The sequence below is a fragment of the Condylura cristata genome, unplaced genomic scaffold (assembly GCF_000260355.1).
Source record: "Condylura cristata isolate star-nosed mole 26May11 unplaced genomic scaffold, ConCri1.0 scaffold00018, whole genome shotgun sequence".
Lineage (NCBI taxonomy): Eukaryota > Metazoa > Chordata > Mammalia > Eulipotyphla > Talpidae > Condylura > Condylura cristata.
In genome coordinates this window covers 16,645,756-16,660,964 of record NW_004567119.1, presented here as the reverse complement: position 1 = coordinate 16,660,964, position 15,209 = coordinate 16,645,756, and the positions used below count along the sequence as shown (strand labels likewise).

The following is a 15,209-nucleotide window of genomic DNA, read 5'->3' as shown; positions in this document are numbered from 1 at the left end:
TTATTTTACTCTAAACTATTTGATTAGTCTCTCATATTCTTAGCATATGTTTGTTTTATTTTGCTTTTTTAAATTAAGCTATTATAGAAATTAACTCAATTAGTGTCATTTGTAAGAATGCAAATTTAATGGAGCCAATGCTCTAAAATACTTGGCACTGTGTCTAGCACATAATGAGAACGCAGTAATTGTTTGTTCTGATTACCATTGCTGTTCTTATTCTGGGCCTGGGTCAATGATTATTAGCTTTAAAAAATTCTTAAACATATTGAGCAATGAATAAAAATGATGTAATTGGGCAAATATGCTTAAAAGCCATAGTACCATATGCCACACATGGTATTATCGAGAATTTAAAATAGATATTTTATATTTTTATTTTATATCAAAATACTTTCAGGTCCAGATATATTTAGGAATTGATTACACCTTTATTAATAATTATGGGAATTGACTATTTAACTTTTACTCTTATATGTGGTGTATTATATTACTCATCAATGGATCTAAATTCTGTTTTGAGTCCCATAGTCACAAAACAGCTTATCCTTGTGTAAAAAAAAAAAAATGTCCCTAAGAAATAAGAAATAAGATTACTGCAGATTTTATTTGAATATGGCAATTTCCCTTTGCTGTAGGAAAGGTAAATTTTATAGAGAATATTAATCAAAAAATAAATATACAGTCATTCTTATTCACTATATAGTAGTCCTTAGCTATGGTTCTAGTTAGTCCTTGTCAAATGCAGTCCAAAAATACTAGCAAGAGAGAGAATTTATACACTATAATTCTATTTTTTGAGTTATTGCTGTTCATTTCTTAGTTTGCATTATTTATAAATTAAACTCTATTATAGGTGTGTAAGTATAAGAAAAAATGTAGTTATATAGGGTTGTTTACTCTCCACAGTGTCAGGACTCCACTGGCGGTCTTGGAAAGTATCCTCCCATAGATAAGGGGAAATTACTCTGTAGAGGGTTAGAAAGCATTTTCATCCCATATTCTCAAAGTCATGCCTGGCCACATTTTTTAAAGAGTGGACAATAATTAAAGTTTACACATATGTGGGGTTACTGTATTATCGAAGGTTTCACCTGAAATCGCTCTCACGTTGCAATGCCAATGTCATTCTTAACATAGCCATGGTTGGCTACGCCCTTGCTGCTTCACCTAGTTTCTTTGTGCTCCGTCCTTTCTCTGCTAGGCACCTTGACCCTTCTGTTTGCCTGTTTGTCAGTTTCTGAGGCTTCTGGAGTATCACTGCTGTCTGTCGTTTTGCCCTTTTATTCAGTGTTGACAATGAGAGGAAGAGAAGCAGCTGGCATTATTCTTCGTTGTTACAGAATTGGTATTGTGAGGGGATGGGAAAGAAAAGGAAAGTGGAAAGGAAGGGACAGAGAAGAAAGAGCAGTTTACTTGTTTTACAATTTACTAGCATTTGTTTCTCTTAACTCTATGAAGTAGTGATCCAACTTGTAATAGCAGCAGTAATGTTGTAGAGCAATGTGCTCACACCATATGGACAGTGATTCTAAATTCCTAATTTTAATTCGCAACATTGGGCATCTTTTTGGTTTCTTTGCCCAGTGTTAGACATTAATGACATTCCTTTATGCTTTGATTTCCCCTTTCTTACCTGATGAAAAAAAAAATTGCAGTTTCAATTGCATTTACAGGCATTTAAGAGCATTAATGACAGTGTCTCCACAGAAAAAGTTTTACACTCCTGAAAGATTAGAAATTTAATATCAAGCAACATCATGGCCAGTAGTTCTATGGAGCAATGTAAGAATCATGCTAATTTTTATCAAAAACAAAGCACTTAAATAAGGAAGAGCTATTTAAATGTAGCTTTATCCCTTCCGGTTTAAAGGTAGAAAGCATTTTCTGCTTACAAATCGATTACTTCTACATCTGAAATCCTGTATTTACAAGAACTCTCCTTGTTCAGGAATATTGTATTGTATAAGAATACTGCATATTGTGCTTATTGAGAATTCTAAAAATGTAACATTTTCTATTAACAACTTTTAACTATACTGTCAAATAAATAAATTGTTTTAACTATCAAAGCCTGTTCTAGGGATGCAATTCAAGAAAATGAACTTAAATATCCCATTCTTTTCAGTGAAGCATAAAATGGTATTTGTTTATTAACACAATCTTGATTCCATTATTTGAAACAGATAATGTTCTGTTTCAAAAGACCAGCAGAACATTATTAGTTAGTTCTAGCATGTTACTGTTTTGTTAATTTAAAGTAATTTGTTGAATTCACTGTCACTATTTTTTGGTGCATGTTTTACAATAGTGATTTTAACCTCTCTAATAAGTATTTATATTATTATGCAACTGAAATTCTCTTTTCCTTTTTTCCTTTTTTTTTTTAACATGCTGCAGTAGCTAACATATTATGGAGAGAAGAAGGTACTAAATTTCATTATTTTTTATGTTGTTGTGATTATTTTGTTTAATTTTAGTAGATTTATTCCTATCAGCTTTTAAATTAGCATTTGTCTTTGTCTTGATTTACCATTTTTATTACATTTCAATAATCTTATATATCATTTACCAGAATAATGCTTATTATTTCGCACCAGATGATTCATTATTGACATATGAACACAATGTTACATTACAATGTATTGATTGAAATACCTTTCAGAGCATAATGAATTCAAATAAATAAATGATTATTTTATTTTAAAAAGTTAATTTTATTAAACAAATTATAATTTTATTAAGCAATTGCATAATCACCTTGAAAAAGGAATGTTATATAAATATTGTTTTAGGAAGGCAAAATAATAAATTATTTAGGGAAATGGCTATATTCAAGTCCACTATATCCATATCCATTATTATATAACCTTGGTCCTCTTCTGTCTTTTTTTTTTTTTTTTTTTACTCTTAGCTATAAGAATAGTTGTTCAGTTCAGTAAGGGTAGCCCACTCAATGACTAGTATCCGCTCTCATCATTATTGTTGCTTTAATTGTTTTTCTTATCACATCATTCATAAAGAACGTGTCTGATCAAGTACCTAACTCTTTCATGCTTTATTTAAATTCTTAAGAGAAACATGTCAATAATGTGTCATCATACCATCCAGTGAACAATGACCAAATGCTTGCATCCACAGTTCAACCTAGAGGAAATTTATAGTCCTCAATTATTACTGAATTGGAGACCTGTTACCTGTGGGGGCTGTGTTTCAGAAGCTTTAAGAAAGTTTAACACTTTTCCATTTCAATTTTGTTCTCAATGATGAGTTATACACAATGTTGGTAACCGCACACACCATTGGTATTTCTTGCTCATTTACTCTTTTGTTTAAAACTCTTTGAGTGCTGTTTTATTGAGGAGGTTCTCATATAGCTACCTCTCATTTTATTAGCCTTGGATATTTTCACATTTAAATGTGAAAGTACAGTCATTGCACTGACATTTGTTCACCATTTCTTCATACTGTTTTTCTGGGTGAGAGGAAACAAATCTTTACATGTACATATACAAGATTCATTTCTCTTGTTTTAATGGAAAGACAAAACATCAGAAGTCAATTACTGAAGATTTGATGTTGCAGATTAACTTCTGGATTCGGTAATTTATTGAAAATTGGATGAGTTATCTTACCTCACTATAAAAAAACATGCATTTTTTACCCCCTAAATATTTTTTAATGTTTGAAATAAAGTTAAGACTTTATGAATCTACGATAGATAAAGCTATTTAAAGTTAGTAAACAATTCCTCCTTATGATTGAACTTTGTTTGACATATACCATTAAAGTTGCTTGTAATAATTATTTATTTGTAGTATCAATTTAACATTTTTCAGACTTCTGTCAGAAGTATTGGAGACTTTCAGTTTATTTGAGATCTTACTGAAATTCATTACATAAAGCAACTCTTTTTAACATTTTTTTTTAGTTTTGAGAAATGTATATTCTCAATAGTTATTCTCCACCAATCAATGACCTTCTTATTCTTCATGATTTTGACACAGAATATATGCTTAAGAAATATGACTATTTAGTACATATTTGCAGATAGTTTTAGGATACATATCTAATTGTCATCAGAGTTCTTTGTTATTTGTTGTGGTAAACAAGATGTATTTGAGAAAAATAATGTACTTGACTAAGTTTCAGAGGCATCTGCAATTTATTTTTTATAATGCCACCATAATTGGCAAGGAATTACAATTGAAAGTGATTGCATTTAATAATAATAATGGTGGCCAGTAATAATAGAGCTGCTTGAGAAATCACCAAACCCTAACAGAGTGTACAATTACTTCATTAAATGTAATTAAAATATTAACTGTCTGGAGCTGCCAAAGTGCATTTCTGCCTCTATATTTCAAAGATAGGATAACAAATATCAACTACATATTTCTGAGGTCCATGTTATTTACGCTGTAGCTGTGTTTTCTGATATATTCTTGCCTCTTTCTTCATGGTTACGAGAAAATTTATTCACAGAAAACCAATGCAGAAGTCAGAAACTTTAATGTCAAAATAGAAAGAATTCAAAATGAAAATGCCTCTTGTAATTGTACATTATTCTCTATGTCTGTGCAAATTATGATATTTTGTTTAACTGAAACATTTTCCAAATATGTGTATTAAAATGTAGCTAGCCATAAATTTGTAATCTGATTCCATTTCATTGAATTTAATATACATTATTTTAGTCACTACATGGATATTTATGCTTGAAACAACATCCCTCTGTGTGTTTTACATTCAGATTTTTTCCAGGAATGATTTTAGTTCACAGGGTATGGAATGACAATGTTAAAATAAATATCTCATGTATTGACACATATTTTTTGAGACTATTAGATGTAAAACATTTTTAAAGTACTGGAAATGTAGTGATAAATAAAATCTAATATTGATCAAAAAACCTTTTAGTCTAGTGGATTAAAAACATAATCATTCCACTGACAACTAAGTTTACTATGTAATTTCAAAACATATTATGGTGGAGGACTCTGGGTACCTTGGTGTGGATGCAATATGGCAAATAAATCTGAAAAGTTGTGAATCTATACCTGTGAATTACATGCATTATTGTAAGCCAAGGTTATCTATTTCAAAAGCATATATAAGAAATATGTTGAGCCATTCAATATGAATGGTTTTGTTCTACAATATTTTTATGATCTGGTAATTGATTATATTCTAATAAGATTTAACTATGCTTATTTAGTTGCTAACATTTTGGGAGTTCTTATTTGATTTAACTTAATTGTTCTTTTGATTAAAACAAATAATTAAGGAGTTTATGTCATTTTATGTTATATAAAGACGTATCAACCAATGAAAGACTTTTAACAGCAAAACCCACTGAACCATCTTGATTTGTTATCAAATCACTGTATTGTAAAATTACACAATTTCAATGGTAAAATACTGATAATTTCAATGGGGAAGGCAAACATCATCACAAAATCTCTTCTGACTTAAATATCCTTCTATTTATGAACTTTAACCAAATTTTACTATTGGTATAATTATATATATTACATGTTATAAATCGTATATTGCTATTATACAGCAATACCAGTATTATTTTTGAGCAGCTTCCTGTTCTCAAAGGAGTGAGTGAATGTATATTATATGCATCTTTTTCTCAATCTGTTCCATGTATTTAAGGTGCAGTATTGATTAAAGCATCCTCTGGGGAATACTTTAAAGAGACTGCTTATAATTCTACTTATAGAGAAAGGAACGCAGCAAAAAATAGAACTCATAGACAGGAAACAAATTAAGAATCACTTTCTAGTGCTACCGTGCTCCATTAGGTTAACAATCAATCTGGAAAAGACTATGTACTATTGTCTCTCTTTGCCAGGGAATGAAGAAAGAGAAAAATGTACCTACATATTTACAAAATTTACTAAAACTAAAGTGGTGAAGCTTTCACTGATGGTAATAACTTTTATAATATATCACAGAGCAAAACATTCATGAGAAAAGAATTATAATTTGAACATACATGACTAATACATTTTGGAATCTAGCACCCTCCTTTTAAACTTTTCAATATTATTGATAACTTTTTGCTTATGTGAAGTATTTCTTTTAGAACTCACGTCCCCTTCATATACTTCTTAGTAGTGAGAAAGCTTTTGTTTATGTGGATTATATCTACTTAGTTACCTTAACCATATTAAACTAATACATATGGTTTAAACCATATTAACCATAACTCAGAAATAATACATATTCATCAATTTATTTAAAATAACCATGATAAATGTCACATATAGCCATAGATAACACATTATTATTTTTTTAAAGATTTATTTATTTGTGCATACATGACTGGGGTACAGGCCAGAGGCTCAGGGGCGGCGAGAAGATTCACCAGAGACAGAGTGGGGAGCAGAACAGGCAGGTGGAGGACGTTCACTGCTGAGGGGAGCAGTGGGCGGTTCAGGAGAGGTCTGCCGCGCCAATTGGATCTCCTTCGTGGCAGGAGGGGATGAAACTCATGTGGAAATGGCTTTCCATTCTTAGTACTGTGCTTTAACCTGCTGCACCACCAGGGAGGGCCCGATAACACATTATTTTTGAGGATACCTTTTTAAGAAATGAGGAAACTTACTGTTGTTTTCTCATGTTGCAAATATGTTAATATCTGATAGATCCAAGATTCTGGATTCCTGTATTTGTTTTTGTACTGAATCATTACAATTCCACTATTGACATCATATGCCTGCTTGCCAAAAACTGTATTCTACACTTACAGTAACCTAACTGGCCAGATAAGGAGAGGGAAATGCAGATGACATCCTGGTATTGCTATAAAATAATTTGGACTTGCCAACACCACTGAAAAGTTCAACCTTCAGACATGGTCTACGAGAAAATCAACTTGATCATGGATTCACTGAACTCTGGCATCATAGAGAAATATATTTTTATTATACAGGCTAGATATGAGGGAAACATTAGCAAAGTAACCATGCTCTGATCATATACTGCACATTTTATAAATTTTTCCCATGAATGTTTTAAGGAAGAAATATCAGTGATTAAAAGTGATAGTTACCATTTTTGAAATCTTACTCTTGCCCGTCATTCTGTCAAAATTTTCCTTTCTCCATTTCACTCAGTTATTACATGATCTGTGCAAAATAGGTATAATTATCACTGCAAATCTGATATAAGAAAATTATGACACATAAAGAGTCACTTACATTAGTATGGCATTAATTTCTTTAAAAATATATATTTATTTATGCATACAAGAACTGGGCTACAGTCCAGAGATGCAGTCCAGGATTCACCAGAGACAGAGCAGGGAGCAGAACAGGCAGATTGACTGAAATACATTGCTGAGGGGTGATAATTTCATGTTGAACTTTTGAATGTGTTTTTATTCCTAAGGTCTTGGAATTGGGAACATGTTCTATGTTTTTTATGAAGACGGAATAAAAGTGATTCAGCCTATTGAATGTGAATTTCAGAGACACATTAAACCCAGTGAAAAGCTCCTTGGGTTTCAGGCAAGTGTTTAAAACTTCCTTTGCAGTTTTATGAAACTGTTTTGTTAAAAAGAACTCTATTTTGGAAATGCAAGGCAATATGTACATATATGAAATGTGTACTGGGAAGAAAATACAAAACTACATTATTAGTTATTTAGTTATTGCTATTATGGTTCTATATTTGAGAAGGGAATAATATATTATGTGTTTCTAATGAATTGTTTGGAATTAAAATTAAAGCAATAGAAGTGAATTACCAAATAAACACAAAATTACTTGCTTCTCAATTTAGACTATCTCTTATTTTGGTAGATAATGATTACTTAAACAAATGAAACATAATAGCATGTAAACATATGACAGAATATTTGGGTAGATTGGAGGCTTTATAAGGGTCAATTCCTATTTATTCTTCATCTGATTTTTCATGAGATATAAATGGAATAAATGGTTTAGATTTATGTGGGAAAATAGATTTTATCTAATTGTATACACCTTACCTTTCCAGAACTATTTTTTCTGTAGTTTTAGAAAAGAGCCCTTGACAAAGAGTGTTGGTTACAGATATTAAAAAACATATTTCCTGTAAAATAACAAGATATTTTTATATTGCTATGATTACATATACTGTCATAAGTAGACATAAGTATGTGTATAATAATAGTGTAATAAAGCAATTATTGATATTACCTATGTGTTCCCACAAGTTCGGAAACACACCAAACACACAAAATAAGCTATTGAAAGCTCTCTTCATGGCATCCATTCTTAATATTTAAGGTGGCATGACAATGATTATGAGTAAAAACATGTTAAAATCTTAATTTATATACTTTAGTTTTAATTATATTTAAAGCCTAGCCATAGCCAGTATTATCATCATATAATTTAATATATGGGTCCTGTATTTTATAGCTTAAAACCATGCTTTGTAATGAGAGAAAAAAAATATTACTAGTGAAGTAATAAATGTGAAATGATTATCTTTCCTCCAGATATCCTGTAGGACAAAATCCTAATGACCTTTAATTTTAAATAAAGAAAATAATCTAGCTCAATATATCCTGATTGCTTAAAACAATTGAAGCCATTTCAAATTTAAAATACTTCAGTATTAGGCTATCTTACTTAATAAAATTGCTACCATTTGGTATGTTATAGATGAACTACAAGTACAAAAGTGTTTTAAAATAATATGTGCGGGCTTTACTTTAAGATCAAATAATATCAATACTAACTGGATACATTTTGAATAAGATGTTTATGTATGTAAATCAAAAACATAAAAATATAAATACTTCTGATAAAGCAAATCATTCAATTCCATAGCATATATTCTTATAAAACACAGATGAGGCAGCTCTGAACATCTTCTTTTCTTTCTGTAATAAACCTGTCCTTTTAACATGCTAAAAACAGTCAGTACCTGGGGAAACATACAATTATAGAAAGTATGGTGTCAAATGACTGTCTAAATCAAAGCTTGTTTTAGTGTTCCCCTGCTTTCTATAGGGCCAGTAGATTTGTAGCTGATACAACTGTGTTGATTACACCAGTTAATTTCCAACATCAGTTATTAATTCTAGTAAGATAACCTTTGAAATTCATATTTTTCATTTTGAGGCAAAGGTTTATTTTTGCTTCATTACATGGATACTATGCCAGAGTATCAATAAATGATTCTATGCTGTTTGACTCATCTTTTAAAAAATGTGCTTATTTTAATAGGTCTGGATATATTAATACAGTTATTTATAATCTAAATCTAAAATACAAGCTGACACAAGGTGACAGTTTTTGTGACATGTCTGGAAGATAGGAAGTTTACTTACCTGAATTTCATGTTCTTTACAACCTTGGAGTTGTTATACTTTCTCCAGCTAAAGTAGAAGCTATTCAGTCATGTATATTCATCTTTCCATATATTTCTAGATGTATGTGGAAATTATTTGCATACACTTATGAGTTATGCAAAATTTTCTGTAAAACTAAAATTGAAGAGGAGGTAGAAAGTGATCAATATTGCTGACAGCTTAACTCAGTTCCTTCAAACTGAGAACCATTATCCATGACCACACTTCAGCAATGACAAACAGGAATAATTAGTTATTAAGGACTACTTTACTGCCTCAAATTTTCCACATCATATCCCACAGACATTTATAGTCATCCTATCTATGGGAGTATGCTAGGTAGGCATGCAGCAAAATGTAAAGAAATAAGAGGCTTCCCTGGTAGAACAAGGGGTTAATTCTCAACACTATAGCCAGCCAATACAGGATGAGTTTGATCCCCTGGGTCTGGAGCTGACCCACATGATGCGCAGATCTCTCTTCTCTCAACCCCTGCTCCCATCAGCAGTGATTTCACTCAATCTGGGTGTTCTCCTCCCCATTTGTCTCTGGTGAATCCTCTCACCCTCCCTGCCACCTGTTAACTACAGCTTAAAACCCAATTGTAAGCATGAATATATACATCTTAAAAAAATAAATAAATAAAAGTATGAAAAGTTACCATTGCTATATTATATACAACACAAATATATATGTTTCTATATTCTTATGGAAGATTAAGTGAATAGAAGAAGAAAAACCAGATTTGTATTTTTTAAGATTTATTTATTTATGCATACAGAACTGGGGTACAGGCCAGAGGTGCAGGGACAGTGAGAGGATTCACCAGAGGCAGAGTGGGGAGCAGAACAGGCCGACTTATGAAGTACACTGCGGAGGGGAGCAGTGGGCCGGTCAGGAGAGGTCTGTTGCGCCATGTGGCTAACCTCCAGGGGAGACGGGAATCGAACTCATGCTGAAGTCGCTTTAGCTTCTTAGTGCTGTGCTTTAACCCACTGTGCCACCAGGGAGGGCCACCAGGTTTATATTTTTAACAGTACACATTACCAGGGCCATCTTTTTTATTTAAAGTCAATTAATTGCAAATGTTATTCCCGCCCACAAACACATTTACAATAATTTTTAGACCAGTGCTTGGCCAAACAACTGGGCATCATAATCTAGTTGAACTTTACAATTAATTATCGTATCTTACATTCTTGTTTAATAATCATTTAATTAGTGTTTATATTCCAAACATGCTTAGCACAATGCCTTACACATACATATATTAAATAAATTTAATGAAATTTAATGAATTCAGTGAAATTTAATGAAAAATCCCATTGCTTAGAGCTTTGGACTATTTATTCTTTTAGGTGTTCTCTATATTTAAAGAACTATACATCTAATTTACTCTTCATTGTACCATTTTTTATTACTTTAGCATTCTGACAAAACAGTGTTCTCTTTTAATGCATTTGTGAGAAATGTTTCACGGAGTAATTTATCATTGAATTGTTTCAGGGTAAATATAACCTCTTGAGTTCATTATTCAGAAACATATAGTCAAAATGTACAGAACAGATGCCATATATAGATAGTTGAGTTCTATTATAGAAAAAAAAAGAACTAGCTCATCTGGGTTTTAGAAGATAAATCTCTTGAGTGCAGGTAATGAAAATGAGTATTTTGGAATCATTTTTTTCCCACAAAGAGGGATTAAAAATACATAGAGTATTTTTCAAAGTCACCATTGATATTAAGGGAATTACAATGAATGCCCCAATATAACTCATTGGCCCATAAAGTTTAGATAAAAGCTGAAATATTTAGAATATAAAATATTCCATCAAACCTCTCACAAGATACTTTTTGCTTGCTCTAAATAAAAATTCAATTTTGGTACAATGTCAGATTGTATCAGGTCTGAAGTTTTGATAGTGAGCTAGTGAGTGTTCATACAACATACTTTTATGTTATACTTTCATGTTTTTTTTTTTTCCATTTTGTTATGTATCCTTACTAGATGGGATTTTTGGTATATTTATCTTAGTTGTACACATGGTTTCATCTTGTCTCAATATGAACAGCCTGAACTTCAAGCAAATTGAATTCTATTCCAGACTTATGAATTCAGAACTCAAACTGAAATAGGTTTGGCAAAATGTTTAAATTATAGGTTCAAGGAAGAAAAAGGTAACCAACTTTCTTTCTGTTCTGATTTTCAAATATAGTTCCATCCTCAATGACCACTGTTTAAATCTTCAATACATTTAAATTCAGCTATTTCTGTATTGGCTTATTATAGATCTGGCTGCAACTCTTTATCCATACCAAGGTATTACTTATTTTTTCATGGATGCTAAAAGACCAGGTCTTATGCATAGAATGTACTTTCTACAGGAAATCTGATGTGAATCACCTCCAAAATGTCTGTTTCCTAGTTTGTCATTTCCAAATACTGTAACTATTTTACAATTATAAACCAATAATGGTAGTGATCTCTTAGGGTGAACTGCATATGTTGAAATAGAATTTTATAGTGTCTAGAATATTTAAGCATCAAATTTAAACTGAGATTATAAATGTGGCACACAGAGTCCACATTTTTCTTTCCGCTGGTGGCCCCCTCACCACAAGCAGTATAGTTTAGGGGCATACATCAATTCCTTTAGTTAGAACTCCAAATTTCCCTTTTCATCATGTCATTCTGTTTCTAATCCAATTACTACTTCTCCAAAGTCTGTCCACAAAGATACTTGAAACACCAGTCTTTTTTATCTGACACTGACAATTGATTTCCCTAGGAAGCCATTGCAAAACCTTTTGAATTTAATACCCACTGTATTTTCCAGAAAGGTAATCGAAATGTTTCCCCACTTATTCTTCTCTCAGAGGGTCCTTATTCAAACATGGCTTAAGTTACAAAGGGTTATAGAATGATGAAAATTTAAGCTTTTGTCCCTTTGTGGTGCAATGATATCCTGCCAAGAGCTTCCTAAGGAGAAGTAATGTAAACTCCCTTTAACTATTCCTTAGAAGATTATGCTGTAGATTTTAAAATAAATAAATTTATGAAATTGGTTTTTTGGTTTTTAAAGCTCTGAAGTTGAAAAAAAGAGCCATCTAATCCTTCATTAAAAATCACACTGTTTCAAAATGTTCACATTGTGTTTCTTTAGGTTTTTGATATATAAGTGTAACATTGAGGGAACCAGAGGGAAAAGCATGTAGGTTGTGCAAGAGACTTGTAATGGTGTTGTATGCCTGATTAATTGGATCAAACAATTTTATCTAAGAAAATTTGTCTTTTCCAAAGATTACTGATAAGGACTAAGGAACTTAGTTGGATGAATATGAGTAGACTGATACATCTTCAGCAATCAACTGCCATCATTTAAAAAACATTTGTTATATGATTACTAAGGACTCACTATAAAAATGAGTGTACTCTATTCACTTGAGAAGGGAATGTGTTTATAATTTAGATTTTTCAATAGATGCTTTTTAAGGATAAATTGAAAAAATTAAACAAAAATATTGATACAAGTATGTTTACATATGAAACTTTTTTTACTTGACACAAAATCACATATGACTATCTCATAAAATCACATATGACTATCTCATATGAATTTAAGATACATTTTCCCATTCAAAACTTCTGTATCCACAAAAATGTACCTGTTTATTTTTTCAAAGTAATAGCAACACAATAAAAATAAAATAATACAAAAAAAGCTTATGCTAATAAGCAGTTTCTTATTGCATGGTCCCTGCCCCTAGATATACTTATATAATCAAATATGTTCAGTGACTCTAAACAATGTGCTAGCAGTAATATTTTTTGATTTATCAAAATTAGATATTTCCTATTTGTGTTCCTTTACAAAAGGTTTTAGTTTTACTTATGGCTTCTTCTAACATTTTTTTTATTCTAAATATATTAAAAATTAAGCATATATATATATATATATATATATATGATTTTTGTGAATGGGATTTATAATTTTAAATATGTACTCCAGTTTTAGTCCTAATATTATTGAACTTTTTTAAACATTTAATATTAATTTTCATAACTTTTGCTTGATTTCTCATTGCTTATAATTTTTATTTCAATAGTGGCTGTCAAAATTGTTGTCAGTAGTTGCAATTTAACATAAAGTCTGTTCAATTTCCTTAATACCATTTCATATTTCAGCTAGTTAACATGTCAGTTTGGATTATTTGAGAGGTGATTTAGGAAACAAAACTATAGAGTAAATTAATGACTTCAATTTAACTTTATTAATTGTTAAATATTCAATTATATTTTAAAGATTTATTTTTATGTATGCACGAAAGAACTGGGATGTAACCCAGAGATATTTGGGGGAATCAAGGAATTCACCAGAGACAGAATGGGGGAGCAGAATAGGCAGATGTATTGAAATACACAGGTGAAGGTAGCTGCAGGTGAGCAGTAGAGATCTCCTGGCCCATGTGGGTTCCTCCCTGACCTCCCATCGAACTCATGTTGCAGTGGCTGAGATAGCTTCATAGTGCTGTATCTTTAACTCCTAGGCCAAAGGTAGACCCCATTTAAAGATTACTAAAGACATTTTCAAATATGAATAGATTTGAATGAAAGAGAAGGAAGTGATTTGAAAATTTTAGACAGCTTCTTTAAAACTATGATGAGAATAGACTGGATGATCGGAAAAGAATGCAGCTAAATCATGCTAATATTGATGTTATTGTTAAGTTATAGACAGATATATCTATTTTATGTTTGGAGTCATAATTAAAATTTTAAACTAAATACGGAGTAAATATTTCTGAAGGCAGAGGATACTGTCATGTTTATGATTTCAGAAAAGAATCAGACAATGGGATTAAAAGTTGGATACAAGGAAAATGGAGGTGATTTGACACATGATGCAGAATGTTTTAAAAGGAGAACTTGAGAAAGATGAGGAAAGCTAGATAGGGATTTGGAGATTTGAGGGCAACGAGTTTTTAATATGTAATTGATATAATTGTAGAAATGCCAGTTTTAAATAAAAGATGAAAGCAATCTAATTTATGTTCATTAAGTTAGGCTTCATGAATATTGTTTTAATTGTTAAATCAAAACTTACATAATCTCTACTAACATACATGTACTTTAAAATTTGGAAGAGGATGATACATACACATGTGTTATATAATTAGCTATAAAATAACGAAAAGAAACAGAGAGGCTTTATTTATGAACAATAATTGTTTTTCTTACTGATACCCAAGAATTCTAACATTTTAGTTCCTTTCACTTTACATAGTGGGACACATTCTATAAAATGTCATTTTACGATAATCTTGACATAATTCTTAACAACTTGCATTATCCATATGTATTATATTATTTTTCATCTTTGGTATTTTTTCTGTTTCTCTTTTATCCCATTAAATGCCTAATGCATGTGAAAAAGATTCCTCTACAATTCCTAACCATAAAAATAAGCATTAATCTATATAATCTGAAAAAATAAGAGTGCTATTGTAAAATGAGTCCTAATAGACTATAATCAAAAATAATGGCATGAAGTGAAGCGAAGAAAATTCAGGGTGACTGTCAGGAAACTTTTAATGGTTTTGTGAAAATGATTGTGAGTCTGGCCAGGAACATCTATTGGGACAGCATACAAATGGCAAATAATTCCCAACAGAGTAGTTTATTTTACTGTTGAATAGTTTTGTAGCAAACAAAAGGGTGGAAATTGTTCCTGGTTCAGCAGTTGTTTGGCTGACAGTAATGCGTCAGGTCACTCACACTTTCTGTTATTTGGCAGATTTTGTTGGTGGCTTTTACATAACAGCAAAGAGTTTATAAACAGTTTCCCTACAT

The 15,209-nt window shown here is 31.1% G+C and overlaps 1 protein-coding gene across 1 annotated transcript in view; it reads left to right on the top strand.

Moving 5' to 3' along the window:
• The window catches only part of FSTL5 (follistatin-like 5), a 294,559-nt gene that overhangs the window by 221,352 nt on the left and 57,998 nt on the right, over window positions 1–15,209 (top strand). The window contains exons 9-10 of the mRNA XM_004685214.2: window positions 2,401–2,427; window positions 7,405–7,523. Coding sequence (XP_004685271.1) covers window positions 2,401–2,427; window positions 7,405–7,523 — 146 coding nt within the window. The remainder of the gene's footprint in view (window positions 1–2,400; window positions 2,428–7,404; window positions 7,524–15,209) is intronic.